A 16,223-nucleotide genomic window follows, 5' to 3' on the forward strand; every position below is an offset into this window, starting at 1 on the left:
GTTAAGCTTATGGGCTACAAGTATTCCGCTCGAACAGATATATACATGTATATTTTGTGTAGTTTGTCAGTTCAACCTTCCTGTGATATCATGTTTTAGCGGGACTCTTTTAGAATGATTGTGCTCTAAGCAAGTCACTTTTATCTTCTAGTGCTTTTGAGGTTTAGTTAACAATTATATATGTTTTTATCATGTAAATGAATAAATTAATATCAAAATTATTATTCACTTACACTAGCTCTTGAAAATCCTATTTAAAAATGCGCCCATGTGAAATGTACATGTTAAAATATCATGCACCCATTTGAAAAAATTTATGCGCCAATTTGAAATGTCAATGCAACCAAATCAACGCACCGAAATGTTTAGAACCTAGTATACTATTGTATATACATATGTATTATACTATTTTTGTTGTATAATTGTTTAAATTATATTTGTGGTTTAGAGGACCCCATATTGGAGCTATTCTAGTTGGGTTATCCTCTTTAAATTATTAGTTTACTTCCTTACTTACAAGCCGTCTGTTATGGCTGAAATTCTATTATAAGAATACATGTAACATATCATTGATAAGGGGATAAGGTTTCCAGCAATATTAGCATATGGTCGTAGTTTTCCAATTTTGTTTTATTACGATCTGACATTATAGGTGTTTCTAGAAAAGCGGATGATGCTTACACTACCAAAAAACCTAAACCATACTCAAAGTTTTAGCGGAGTCTGTGTTGCTCCTTTTTTAAGTTTGTTTACGTGTACACTGTATTTCAGTTAGTTTTTTTTTAGTTATTTAAGATGTTATGCCTGTTTTCGTGGTTTATTATTTCCCCCGGATTACAGATTTCCTTTTTTCTGGTTCTAATTATGGCCTCCTTGTTTTTACTTAATCCCATGTGAGCTCATATTTTATACTGAAGAATCTCTTAGTGTCCGAATCGTTGAGAATAATGCTAAGAATTATATTTTGTTAGGTAGTACTTTAAATACCCACACCACTCGAGATATGTCCGTTATTTAATTATTTTAATTTCAAACATTCAAAATGATTGAATGTTTAAACTAATTAGAAGATTTTTTAATGAAACTTGTTGTGATTTAAACCATGCGGTATATTCTAATAGGAGTTTAAGCCTGTAAGAGTTACGAATACATTCTTGTAAAGCCTGGACGGTGCTTCTTAGCCTCTGTAAAACCATTCGGCAAAGAAACCCCATCGGGTGAAAATATTTTCTTTTCGATTGGCAATCCTATACATTTTTATTGGACTCCTGCTCATATCTAGGTTCCCTTTTTGTACTTAATAATGTATCTACATTAAAGCAGATTTCCCTTTCAGCACTAAAAGTTACTTGTTTATCGAGACATACATTTATCTTTTTTACAAGCTCGTTCATTTGTTAGGCATATTGTTGAATTGTAAATCGAAGTATGAAGAAACCTGAAATGGCTTTTTCCCCGTATGTGATGTTACCTCTTTTGTCATTCGATTGAACGGGTTTTTTTTCACTAAGAAAAATAAAGAAGCATAATATTGTGTATAGTTTGAAAAAAACGACGAGAAATTATTGAAAAAAAGTTAAAAATTGTCTGGCATAAACCTTAATTACAGCAGTACCATCAACGTTCAAAGGACACAGAAATCTCTCATTGCATGCAGATAATTGTATTTATGAAAGCATGATGAAACCACTAATTTCATTGACAGGTTATGCTTGTAAAAAATGTAGCAGTATAATTATAGTCGTTAAACAAGCGGGCCTTTTCATTGCTTGATCTTCAAAGAACTCGAGGTTGTAATTTGTTTACCACACAGCAAATTATTTGTAATTTATACCAGGAGTGCAGTAATATTTTTTAAAGTTAATGGTAATGTTTTATATCGAAAAGGGTCTTTCCTCTTATGTTATACTAGTATCATAAAGTTGTTGATGGGTTAAAGATAATTATGATCAATGTGACTTTATTGTGTTTAAAGACTCTTTTAAGCGTAAGAAAATAAAGAAGCATAATATTGTGTATAGTTTGTATAGTTTGTATAGTTTCTTAAACCGTCTGCGAGGGCATTATTTACATGTATGTTGAAGGCAAAACAACTCCACAAGAGCAGTCAGTTGTTCGTCGATAATGCTCTCTACATATGCAGCAATAATGTCTATCCGAAGAAGAAATTACTGCATGGTAATTCCACAATGTTTTAACCAACTTGAATAGACCATTCTTCTATGATATGAAATATTCCGATATTATGAGAAGAGTACTTATAACTGTACTAGTCCAGCAACAATTTCATCCACACATATAAATAATGTCATTTTAAAAAATGTAATAAAACTTTCACAAATCATTTTTTTTTTGTGTGTGTGTTTTGACATAATTGATATATTCAATAGATGTGAAACTAAATAGTTAATTTTACGAATACAAATGTAACAGGTAAACTCCCAAAGGTACATGTACAGTTTAACTGCCCATAAAAATGATGTTAAAATAACATTTTTTATAACATAATTACGATAATTCCCAGTAGATATTTCCAGATCCAGATTAGAATTTATGACAAATAATTTCTATAAAATTAGTAGAAAAAGCGTTGATGTATGTATGATTTTTTTCTCAAATAACTTTAATACGTTTGTTCAGCGACGTAAGCTTTCAATATGCTTTCATATTTTCTAACCAAAAATTTTGTATCTCACTATTCATTCAGACTATCTGTCTAGTGACATTTTTAATAAAAAGGGATTCAATCAAAAGCTTCCCCTTGTGTCTTATTTATCTTATCCATTAATCAACCCAATTCTTATTGTCAGTAAATTTGCTATGATCGAAATCCTAGGCGACTTCATTAGCGAAATGTATTCTCATATTAATTATCGTTATCCGGAATCATATTTTGAATTCGTCATTTATTGTGCATGATTTAGTGCATTAACCTGACGTGAAAAGGAACAGAAGCGGAAAAAATAAGCAACTCCACGTCATTTTCAATTTAAGTTGCTGCGTAATATAAATGTAAATCGGTCAATGTGCTGGGAGAGGATCCGGCCACATGTGTATGTAGTTACCTAAGTTGTGTCCGTCTGTAAGGTCAAGACACGTGGTACGAAGTGTACGATAAGTGATTGTTATATATATGTCAAAACAAGGAAGTATGCCATTCCTAATAGAGAATGGATTAGTCGTGACTGGTGGTACAAGATTTTCATTTAACCTCATGCACCCTTTTTTCGTACTCAGGAGTACTTGGGAGTCGAATAATATCGTTATTCCGTAAACTAAACTAGATGAATTTTTTAGCTGTAGGTAATACATTTAAAACAGTGACACTCCTAGTATTCCAACACGAGTAGGTTGTATTTTGCCGACCTTTAAACAGCCCAAAATTGTTCTTACGTAGAGCTCGTGGCCCTTCCATTAAACAAAATTGTGCAATTATAATACATGTGTGTACTTTACAGAGACTAAAATTACGATATACCACATGGAACATTCCTTTCCCTCCCTGCTTAGCTCCATTTTACAAAATTAAGAAAAACTGAAACTGACGATTTTTTTCTTCGAATTTTTACCGGTACTTTGGGACCTTTGATGGAATTCTTTATAGCACTTACATATATCATAGTACTTTCTAGCAGATCAAAATAAAAACAATATAAAATGTAGCTTTTTCGGGTCAATTTAAGCACTTTTTTACATTTTTTTTTGCGTGGGATGGGGTCGTAAAAAATATCATGCTTGAAGTAAATTGCATTTAATACGTTATTATTCCTAACGCAACAAAGTATCAAATTATTGGGGTAAAATGTTTTGACCCTCCAGCCGTCAATGCATGTTGTCGTCTGGATAGTGCCTCCATTTTTTGACTGAATTCCTTTCAATTTTGGTGAATGGTTAGTACATGTAGGTATTAATTCAAGCTCGGATGGGATTGATTTTCAGAGGAATTGGTCAAGGGGACCACTTTTTAAGGGGGACTTGTGTATACAAAAAAAAACAAAGATTTAGGCTTGTCGCCTGGATAGCATATATCAATTTTCTCTAAACTTTGGTGAATGGTAAGTAGCAATAACAGCCTGGATGGGTTTGACTTTCAGAGAAATCGGTCAAGGGGACTAATTTTTCGGGTGAAATAGGGGCTGAATTTTATTACGTGCAAATGTGGGCGCGAGGAGGATTGTTAGCGTGTTCACTAAGGTTTTTTTTAATTAATTATAATCTCCCCCCCAACGAAGTTGGAGAACATATTGTTTTTACGGTCTTTCTTGTTATTATTCTTTCGTCAAAACTCCGTCTTGTCCGCAGAACTCCTCTTAAACGGCTGAATGGATTTAGAAAATAAACTACCATAAGTAGATGTGCCCAATAACTTTTAAATTTCAAATATGGCGCCGTTCAAACTATTAAAAATTTCGACAAAATAGGAAAAATCATTAAAAGTTCATACTTGTTTAAAAATAGGTCATTATATGGGGTAGCGATAGACCATATTGAAATATAAAAATGGCCGCCGGTCAAAAAATAAAGAAGATTTTTTATTAATTCGAAAAATAAAAATTATGGAGGCGTACAAAAATGCTTTTTAATGAGTCTTGGGCAATGAGGAGCCGGGGTAACATCTGTTACGGTGTTTTGCAACAATTATGGTTAGTGTTAAAATAATTTAATTTAATTCTATTTACTTTTTCCCATGAAATTAAAATTAAAAAAAAAGTATGTGAATTCTAATAATTGAAATGGAATTTTCCATATGATATGTCTTAATATTATGAAGACTAGGACTTTTTAAAACTCTTATTCTTGTGAATTACTGTATGATTGTACTACATGTAATTGTCATCTATAACGACTTCCATCTCTCGAAAATTGAATGTTTGAAATAAAATCACAGATTAGAAATACATGAATCAATATCTTGAATTATTGTTCATGAAAACATTCGACTTGTTGCAGATGGCAAAAATTATACCGAATCTTGTAATAATTGTATTGACCGTTCGCCCTTAAATAATCAAATCTTACTCAGACATTGAAGAATGTTAGCTCAGAAATTGTATTAGTGTAAACAATAACGAGAGTATTTCTGTATCGTGTACGTTGTTGGTTGTTTGCTGTCCGGTGGTTTCTCCTAGGTGATAAACAATAAAATGACAAGAGCTAGGTATGACGGCCGTTGATTATATTATTGGACGTTCATGGCAGTGTGTTTCCCCACTTACTGACTTAAAACGCCATCATTTCTATCGCATTTTTGTCCAATGAGAAATTAATTCCACTGAGATCGACATAATGTGATTTAGTAGAGTGCTTAATTTCATTTACAAAGTTTTCCGTCCGCAGAGAGAATTCTCGTCCGTCAATTTATATGGATTATAAACGTTAAAGGTTAACACTTGTTACATATCTTACATGTCCTGTTTAATCAAATTCTTCGTATTGTTAATAAAAATGTGATTACCACCTGTATCCGGGAAACTAGACATTGACTTTAATTTTAATTGCAATATTCGTACTAATAATATTGCTGGAGAGAGACAATTAAAGTCTCGTCCTACAGTATGTCTATCTAAAATTTGATCTTTCCGTAAAGCATCCATGGCAATATATGTCAATGTACAAGTCATTAAACTACATATCTAATGAATGTGTTGATCACACGTAGTAATATTGCTAATATCAAACTTTTTATTGTTAGTTTTTATTACTGTTTTGGTTTTTATGGTTTTCAGTTTAATGTCAGTTTTACAGATTCTGTAAATACTTTATTGTAATTGATAGTTGAACTAATTTTGTAACTTCCTGACCAGTTTGTTTATTCGTCCATTAAAAGCATATCACCGTAACCATTAAAAATATAATAGCTTACATTGTAATACCCTTGAGACGTTTTGGTTTCCAGCACGCAAATCCCTCACCAAATGCACGATAAACGAACGGTTATAGCCTGCGTTCAAACACACGATAGACGAACGATGAAAAATAGTTATTTTAATACTTAATATAATGAAGAAAGAAAAAATGAAAATATTTCTATAGAAATAAGGCAAAAAAAAAATAAAAGTAAATATATATATAAAAAAATAGCTGAAAAAAGCAAACAAGGAGTTTACAAAAAATAATGAACGCTCCTATCGCGCGTTTAAACGAACGCTTGTATCTGAAGTTTAAACTAACTCTCCCATCGTGCGTTCAAACGTTCAGCGAACGCACGATAAACGATACACGCATTCTAAAAGGGAAAGTGTAAACACCTCTATTGCAAGAAGTGTACCAGGTGGCTCATTATTTTAGTGCAAGTGTTAACTGTGTATGCAGAACATGACACTATTAAGTTATGAAATATTTAGCTTAAGATGTCTGCATGATTGTCACACAAATGATTTAAAGTCATATTTACCTGCCTTTTTGGTACATTGTCTTTTAAATTGTGTGTGCTGCTATCGTATATTTTCCTCTTTGTGATCAGGGAATCTACTGGTAAGACAATTAAGACTTTATCTTGAAGTGTATGGAAACTATCCTTAAGAATGCGGCATAGATCTGATTACATGGAATTACTAAGAAATACAATACTGACATAGTCCATTATTTATTTATTCTTATACGGTAACATTGAAATTAAAGTTAACAAAAATAATTTATTATTCCCAATTCTCTCTTATTTTAAACACAAAAGCCGACGCAAAGAAAAATAAGATTTCTCTCGGGAATCCTAATTTGTCGCTCCTTATATCTTCGTGATTGTCGATCTTAAGCAAAATAGAAACTTGATCCTAACGTTAAGTGTCTATTTATCAATGGATTTCTCTGATATCCCTAATGGCAATTGCTCTTTTGATTCAATTTACGTCTCAGGAATACTCTGTGGACTCGTGTTTATATAATTCCATTACCAATGTCTTCGACTTCCGCCGCTATTACTCGGCAGTAGCCTAGGCTCTATGGTACTCAAAATAGATCGGCATTTTATTCATCAATGGAAATATTGAAATATTGAAAGTTAAGATGACATGACAGTTGTAATAAAAACGATAAGACTATTTCTATTACATTGATTTTGGTAAAGAATGGTTTTGGTATTAACGATATGTGCCTGTAATATATCAGATATTCGTCTGTAATATCAGTAGAACAGGGAATATATTAATGATAAAAGATTCTATTGTTATGCAATGTTTTCTCACTAGAGTACACGGATACTATTGTTACATCATGGTATAAATGAACAGGTCGACAAAGACACAGCATGTCAAAAATTGATAGATGTAATTTCTTTGTCGGGTATAGACATTTCCAACCATCTTTTTCAAGAAATATAAATTAAGGGTGAGGGCTCATTTAAGGCCTTATGCTGCCTATTGAAATAATTCGTAAAAACAAATGTCAAAAATTTGCAAGAAAACTAAATAATCATATAATTCACATTGTAAATTTTCAATTTTAGGGATTAAGTTTGTAATTTAAACGGTTACGATTGAGAAACGAGTGCACAAAAACCGCTTTTTTTCACTTTTATTTCATAGTGAGATCCAGCGTTAACCAAAAAAAAAGATTGAAACTGGAAGTCTTTTTACAAGAGAAAGGATTTCTGGTTAACAATGGATCTGTATGACCATTTATTAAAAAACTTTCAAAATTCACACTAAAAATCGCTTCAAAAATGAAAGTCCAACTTTACCTGTACATGTACAATGTATCATGTGAACTAGCTAACTGTCACATTATTAAACACTTGGCCACCCGTGTTACCTAATTGCTCGGTTTGTTTTCAATACTTGTTTCAGTGTCTGTATAAAACTCTCAGTGTTCTACATTCTACTTTTGCGTTGACTGAAAGGCTTTTAAAAAGCTGGTACATGTATAAACATTTGTATATAGAAATCAGTAGCACACTCTCTAAAAATAATTTTGTAAGTAATAAATGCAGCAACGCAGTCTATTCTCTAATATGATGCGACAAAGTTGGAAACACTGTTTTAATGTGTTGAACGCAAATAAAGATTTAAATATCTCCTGGTTCTTATCATTGCATAAAAATCAAAGCTGTATTTAATATCTCATGAAATGATTAAGAATAGTAAATCTAAAAACACTTCTTTCAAAACTGCTTTCTCTTTCCGAAAAAAAATATCTCCAATACATGTATACATGTATGTACAATGTACACATATCAAATATGTACCTGCATGTATTCGATATTGCAAAGTTTATATGCAAGATGTTTCTTCAATTTTTACGCATTTTTGTGTATAAAATTCTGTCACTTTAATTTCCTGCATGTAATGTAATTTAAAAATTTCCTACATTTCTATCAAATTCAGTGTACACTTTTTTTTAAATACGCCAATACTGACCCGCATTTATATTAAAGCTGGTGCTGTTACCTAATGAATGTCTTTGCCACACCGTTCCTGGGGTGCATGGATGTACATGTAAATTTTCAACGGTCACGTGCTAATATCTACACGTAATTTTAGTATTTGTATAATCTGATATTGGGTCTAGTGCTCCTATCGTGCTATTTGTTGTCAGTAGTTCAGCTTTTCGTCGTATTTTCGAATATGCACATGCAAATATGCGTCTATATTTTCTGTCCTGGGTCAGGACACATTTTGTCCTATTCCCTGACAGATCCTGACAGAAACTGCCCTGGTTCGTGACAAAGAAAATACGAAAAGCTGTTCTAAACTGTCATACACCTGGACAGTTCCTGACACTAAATCTTTCTATTCTGTGTAGAACAGGAAGTCCGCGATTAATAAACGAAACTGTGTGACTAACGTAAATTAGCAAATCGGATTAGGAAACAAAATCTTGATATTTCAAAATTTATATTGAATTTCCAATTACAGTGTACGTATAGAGAGAGAGCTCGTCGTGATCATCATCCCACAATCACTCGATCGTTGTTCATGTGCCAATTTTCGTCGATCACGGTCCAGTCACTCATCGTTCAAAAATTATCATTGTTTACATGTATAATACTTTTACATTCTGTCATACACCGGTGACATTAATTAAATTATATTATTTAATTATAAAGTTACAGGTCTATGTCTTCGGTTCTAAGTGTAAAAATGGTAACCGATAACTTTCAGATGTTTGGTAATTCTCACGATGTTCAAGATTGACAAAGTACTTTTTGAGTGAAATAAATTTAAACCTTTAATAACCTTTAAATAGGTTTCACACGGAATAGTGCTTCATAATAAAATTTTCCGATGACAAAAATATCCCGAGATTTAAGCAGGGTAGTTTCAAGGTTTTGTTTAGTTTTGTTTTTGTTTTTGACATTGACATTATAAACTTTAGAGAAAAAACATAAAAAGTTCTCTTTTTCATTCAAAAGTAGTGTCATCGTCCAATTACAGGTTACATCCGCAAAGAAAACATCCTAATCGTCAATTCAATATAAGTGTCCTCGTTTTGGGATTATTATGTAATCACTGTTGTTGTGGCAACTGTACATCCTTAACGTTTCCTTGTTTATATACATGTATCGGTTATTACAATTCGTTTACGTCTCCATTTTTGTTTTCACATTTTTGTCGATTTATAAATACGTATTATTACGACGTATTATCATGTTTACAGGAAAGCCTTATTTTAACTGTTTTGGAGTTACACGTGAAGGAGTTCAGAATTGGGTCACATCCATAGAAAATCAACTTTGTTTTAGATCATCTGTCATCCGTCGTCGTCCGTCGTCGTCGCCGTCTGTTAACATTTTTTTTTCAAAATTCTTCTCTAAAACTACTGTGCAGAATTTAATGATACTTTGTTCGGATGTTCCTTAGAGTATTTTTTTCAACAAAATTGTGTTTAGATTTTTGATCAGCAAAAACATGGCCGTCGTTGCTATTTTAGACCACAGACGTCAAGTCACCAATTTCTACATATATCTCGAAAACGTAAAGAGATATTTGAAAGTAAATGTGACTTTTTCATCAGCTTGAAGAGCTTCAAAGTTGTCAGACGTCTCTTTGTAAGAGCTATAATTGCCCTTGAAAGTTGAAAATGACGGTTTTTTTTTTTCATTTTCAGTCATTATCTTGAAAACTATAATAGATGAGAAAAAACTTTCTACTAATTAAATATCTTTATGATAATGTAACAAAGTACTTCAAAGTTAAAATTGTATGTCGACTCCTTGTTACAGTTATTGGCCTTGAAATGCGAAAAATGACGGTTTTTGCAATTTTCAGTCAACTTTTTGAAAACTATAATAGACAGAAAAAAAACTTTCATTTTTTATGATGAGACCTACAAATGTCTTCATCAAGTCAAAATTGTCTAACGACGCCTTCTCGGAGTTATTGCCCTTGAAAGATAAAAAAACAATGATGATTTTTGCAGTTTTCTGTCGATATCTTGAAAACTATAATAGATAGAAAAAAAAACTTTTTAAATGATGAAATGATCTTTATGAGAAGGCCTACAAAAGTCTTCACAAGTCAAAAGTTTCGGACTTCTGAGTTATTGCCTTTGAAAGGCAAAGTAATCACGTTTTATGCGGTTTTCAGCTGATATCATAAACGACAACTCCTTGTTAGAGTTTTTTACTTTGAAAGTTGAAAAATGGCATTTTATGGCCAATAGCTTGGATACTATAATAGGTGAAATGAAATATTTTATTTGATGAAATAGTTCTTATGATAATGCCTACTAAAGTCAATTGGTTCATTAAAGTTATAGTACGACTCCTTGTTATTGTTATTGCCTTTAAAGGGAAAACATTGAACCAGGTAAGCGATTAAGGCTCCTGGGAGCCTCTAATTTATTTTGGTCCAATTTTGAAAATTGTTTTTATTGGATTCTATATGAAGGTCCCTACTCGCAGTTTTTACTTAGATTTGTCATTGTTTTCGAGTTATAAGGGTCAAAAGGGCAAAAAAAAAAACAGCCAAAAAAAATTGACTTTTTAATTTATGATCTGATTTCGAAATTGTTTTATTTAATTCCGTATAAAAATCCCCGTCTGCATTATTCAATCAAATTTTAGATATCTCTCTTATGTTTTTTTAAGTTTTAAGATGCCAAAGGCCCCATCCCCAAGAGATCGACCTTTTTATTTTTGGTTCACTTTCGAAAATTTTTAATTGAATTTCAAAATTTGTGCTAAATTGTGTTCAAACCAGTTATGTCCACAATGAACTGTTAATGCCCATACTTAAGAGTTTTAAAAAAAACTTATATCGTGCCCACACTTGCCTCAAGTGAACAGTGTTTGATATGCTGCGATCGTATCATGCTGCACCCCGTAAAGCACGTTATTAAAAATTAAGATGAAATCATATAATCGTGACATTGTTCTTGAGCAGAATTCATACGTTACCTCTAGTTCATTACAGTTTGATGTCAGTTATTGAGAGATAGTGAACTAAAATTTCTTAAGGAACTTTGCAACAATTTCACATAACATATTTTAACACCTATCACTGGTGCCGTTGGAATTAACACATAACTAAGTATATTTTCCATTTCATTACCTCCGGGAATATTTTCTTCAATAGTTTCAATAGTAATTACAGTTTTAGCTGATGACATAAAATGCATATAATACACAAATTATGGTCGGTTTTCTTTAGGATGATTTTTCCTCGTGGCCTCCTATGAACATCATAGAACTAGACATCAACTTCTGAAAAGTCCCTCAACAGTCATAACGTAACTGATAATACGTATGTAGGGAGATTAGAGGTAGAGATGACAGCGATTCATGCTGAAATTTGATTAATATGACTTGATCATTCTGGATTTATTCCATATTATGGAATCGCAATGAAATAACTCAAATGGGACCAGCATGCATCATATTTTTGTTTTGAAGTAAAGATTTAATTAGTTTTTATTGTATATACTTTTTACTTTCATTTCAGGTTGTCAAGTCATGGTGGCTAAGTGATGCTTTGTGTGACGCATGGGTAGCGTCCGACGTCATGGCATGTACAGCGTCTATCTTAAATTTAACAGCCATAAGTGTAGACAGGTAAGATGATAAAGAACTAAGAACATATTAGAGAATATTTCTCCCTCGTTAGTTTTTTTTTTTCTCGCCAACAAAAATGAATGGATATTATTGTTTTACGGTTTCCGAATAACTGACATTTTCAAATAAAAATCAAACTATATTGTGATAATAAAATATTACAATGACCTTACATCATTGTCCTGATAAAGTCTGTTTCAGTGACGTTTTAATTTTCATTTCATCTAGTCCTACAGAATAATATAAAATGTAATAAATGTAATAACTTTTTTCGTGCTCCAAAACCACGAAAAACTCTGTAATACTTTCATATTCTGTGTGTATTTTGTGCTTATTCATATGAGTCAGACGAATAAAACCATAATAATATTCGATTACTGACCGAATAAGTATTTTTAAGACTTCAACGCCACTATGTCTAGGTTGTTCTTATTAAAAAATAATAGAATATTCAGTAAGACTTTAAAAGCTCCATGCTTATTGAATAAAGTTTCTCTAATACTTTTTTTTTCATTTTTCAGGTTTATAGCAGTAACCCAGCCAATCAAGTATTCAAAACATAAAAATTCCAAACGCGTTTTTGTGACGTTAGCATTGACTTGGGTAATTTCGGTAGCCATTGCGGCTCCTATTGCATTAGGAGTGAATTACTCCGAAGAGAGGAAATCTGGAGCGTGTACATTTTTCAATTCAGACTTTCTTATCTATTCATCAATGGGATCGTTTTATATACCATCTCTTATCATGATGTTCTTGTATTATAGAATATACCGAGTGTTGCATCTGCGTGCTAAAGCCTTGAAAAATAAAAAGGCAAAAACTTTACAAACAGGAACATCAAACGTTATCGAAAATACCGCTACCATAAACGCTAACGAAACTGAACCAACAATTAAAACCGGTTTAGCTAAAAGTATAGATAATGGTAAGATTTCGTCATATAATACAAACAAAGCGCCAAATCAACTACTAATCCCTGTCTGTGACGACAATGTCAGTAATATGGCCACTAACACTGACTCTAGTGAACGTTATAATGAGGAGGACAGCGGCCAAAAAAGTCAAGACAGCGATCCAGACGACAGGGATGCCGAGCTGATTGTTAATCCAGTTGCTGTTAGACACGTTGAAATTCAAATAGACGGAAACGGAAATGGAACTTGTAATGTCGACACACAATTGGAAACGGAGACGAAATTTTCCTCAACCCCGTCATCGGAACGACGTGGAAAATCCTCTGAGTTTGAACACAAATGTAAACTTATTCCTGCCAATGACTCTGTAATAGCCAACCAACAAAGGCGAAAAGAAAAAAGAACTGTTGGCAACTATTTTCATAGAAGAGCAAGTCGAAAAAGGAAAGAAAAGTCATCATCAAAAAGGGAAAAGAAGGCAACAAAAACATTAGCCATTGTTTTAGGTAAATAGGTTATGATTTATCAACACTTACAGAATACGAACCATTTACTTATTTATTATAATGTTCCAGTTAACATTTTTTCTCAATAGAATTAATTTCAATTTCACAAGATTTCTCGTTTTAAGATTGCCATTTAGATAACATTTGCATGAGTAAGCAAATCAGCGGACTACAGTAGTTCAAGTCATTGGCTTTATTTGCGTAGCTTTGTCGTTGTAAAATATTCAGGTTAAAACATACCTGGTGTTTTGCATTGAATATTACCACCGGCGACCTTCGTCTTGTCATTGAGTCACAAAACACCACCTTATTGTTCGTTGCTAGGCAGCCCTTATTTTAGTAACGTCTGAATATTACGGTTTTGTAGAATCAAAGAATTACATAAAAATAGATAGTTTTTTTTGTTGTTTTTTTTTCAGATTCACGACAGTGAAATTAAATAAGATTTTCTTTACTAATATTCAAGTATGACAAAAAAAAATTTTTACTACCTTTAAATGTTGCTGTATGCATGGACATGTAAGCTCCAAGGCAAAGGGAAGGAATTAAGTAACATTGATATCTCTTCAATAAAAAACAAAAATACAAACTTAACTATCAAAATGATTGAAATATCATATTCAGGGTGTGCATGGTAAATTGTATAGGCTTCATCTGCCATTGATATGGTTTTAGGAAAATATTAGTTTTCATGTGAACATTGGTAATTCTGTGTAATGTTTTCTTTTTCAGGTGTATTTCTGTTTTGTTGGGTACCTTTCTTTACCATCAACATAACAAACGCCATATGCATCAAGTTCAAGTACAAACTATCGAGTAATCCAATCTGTAACCCAAATATGATATTGTTTAGTGTCTTCGTATGGCTTGGATATATAAACAGTTTTCTAAATCCTCTCATTTACACAATATTCAATCCTGAGTTCAGAAAAGCCTTTAAGAAAATTTTGACGGAGTGTTGTAGTAAGTAAAACCAACATGTACATAAAATATCGCTAATACAATGAAAACATTTATGAAAACGAAATATTAAATCGAGTGAAGATAAATGTTTTCATGAAGAGATATAGTATTTGTAAGACCTTCTGATCATGCAAAGGGATGATGACAATTGAAGTTTATAGGCCCACGTATAAAATTCTGACATAAAAAGGATGAATATATGCAATGAACATTTTTTTGATATAAATAGTGACGAAAACGGGAAACATACTTAGATCACGCACATAAACTAAGTAATTATTTATATATATTAACTATTGAATGGAATAAATACTGTTGAGTAATGATGATAAAGATGTTAAGAATGCACAATATATCTAACAAACCTTAAGCAGTTTCATACATTTTAGGTGAACAACATATTGTGTACAAATGTATTTATTCCGATGGATGAGTATGATAAACTAAGTAATTATTTATATATATTAACTATTGAATGGAATAAATACTGTTGAGTAATGATGATAAAGATGTTAAGAATGCACAATATATCTAACAAACCTTAAGCAGTTTCATACATTTTAGGTGAACAACATATTGTGTACAAATGTATTTATTCCGATGGATGAGTATGATATATAGAATTAGCGGTGTGGTGCAATATATTGATAACTTGCCACTTCTGTATAAACCATAGAAATATACCGAATCGAACCATCTAAAGATGGAATCTGTATGTGTCATATTTGTAGATATGTAAAAATCCAATATGTGATCTAGTTGTATACATATCTATTTATTGGAAACACTTTAATGATATCATTAAAATGCCTAATACTGTTAAGGTGACTTTTTTAATGTGGTATCGGGTTACATCACGTAAAAAAAGAAATAAATATTTTCATTTTATATGGTCATGGTGACGAATGTAAATATCATAATTAACATCTTTCATACTGGAAAGGGAAGCCAGCCAATGTCTGTCATTCATTTACCTGAAATTACAGCCAACAACCTCTCCACAAACAAGGCAAAAATCCACAAACACTCGCACACAGTCACAGTCAAGTTAATAAATGGTTTACGAAACGTCACAAAAAGTCAAAACTCTTTTAATAAAATATTTTGTTTTCCTCAGAAATCCTGAAAATTTTTAAACACGCAAACACATAAAACAAAGTTATGTAAATCGTATTAAAGGAATGTGTACTACATTAGAAAACATAATACTGCAGCGGATGGCTAATGATTTTTCTTACTTAATGGGCTTAGAGGGTATACTTCATTTCAATGGAAAGGTAAATCAATGTAGTGTTTGAATATCATACTTTTCTAACTGAAAAGTGGTAAAATTTTCTGCTACTTTGCATTTATTAGAGGAGAGGTCAAAGATCAATCGACCCCAAAACACCAAGTAATTCAAAGTACATGTATTTAAGTGTGTGTGTGTATGTGTGTTGGAGTTTAACGTCCGAGCAGCAATATTTCAGCTATATTCAGACAATGAACATGAAATGGATGATAAAATGAACATGAAATGAAAAAAAAAGGATGGGTCACAAGGATTGTAGGGTCAACCAATCTTGACTGCCACTGGAAAAAGGGGGGATGGGTAAGGTCGGGCAATTTAGCCTCCTGTGGCGGAGCGCAAAGGTTCCTACTCCTATCGAATACCACAGCAGGGTTCTTTAACGTGCGAGGAACGTGGCATCTTTCCCAACACGGTGCACCACTATGGTTTGCGGTCAGGTTTTCCGTATTATAGCCTGACAACCCCAGCATGTAACACGCCAGGGGTACCCCATTCCACCACCTGGGGCACACATCCCAGTTGCTCTGTGGGCAGAGCTCCTAGCCCCCGGCTAGGGTTCTGAG

The 16,223-nt window shown here is 32.5% G+C and overlaps 1 protein-coding gene across 2 annotated transcripts in view; it reads left to right on the forward strand.

Moving 5' to 3' along the window:
* LOC148617424 (dopamine receptor D2.L-like) overlaps window positions 1–15,192 on the forward strand; it is a 141,569-nt gene extending 126,377 nt beyond the window's left edge. For both annotated transcript variants that reach the window (XM_088585026.1, XM_088585027.1), the window contains 3 exons: window positions 11,877–11,986; window positions 12,508–13,406; window positions 14,139–15,192. In XM_088585026.1, coding sequence (XP_088441152.1) covers window positions 11,877–11,986; window positions 12,508–13,406; window positions 14,139–14,377 — 1,248 coding nt within the window. In that variant the 3' untranslated portion in view covers window positions 14,378–15,192. The remainder of the gene's footprint in view (window positions 1–11,876; window positions 11,987–12,507; window positions 13,407–14,138) is intronic.
* The last annotated feature ends 1,031 nt before the right edge of the window (window positions 15,193–16,223 follow it).

This window comes from Perna viridis, chromosome 5 (assembly GCF_037379345.1).
Source record: "Perna viridis isolate PV_CMFRI_1.1 ecotype Kerala chromosome 5, ASM3737934v1, whole genome shotgun sequence".
NCBI lineage: Eukaryota > Metazoa > Mollusca > Bivalvia > Mytilida > Mytilidae > Perna > Perna viridis.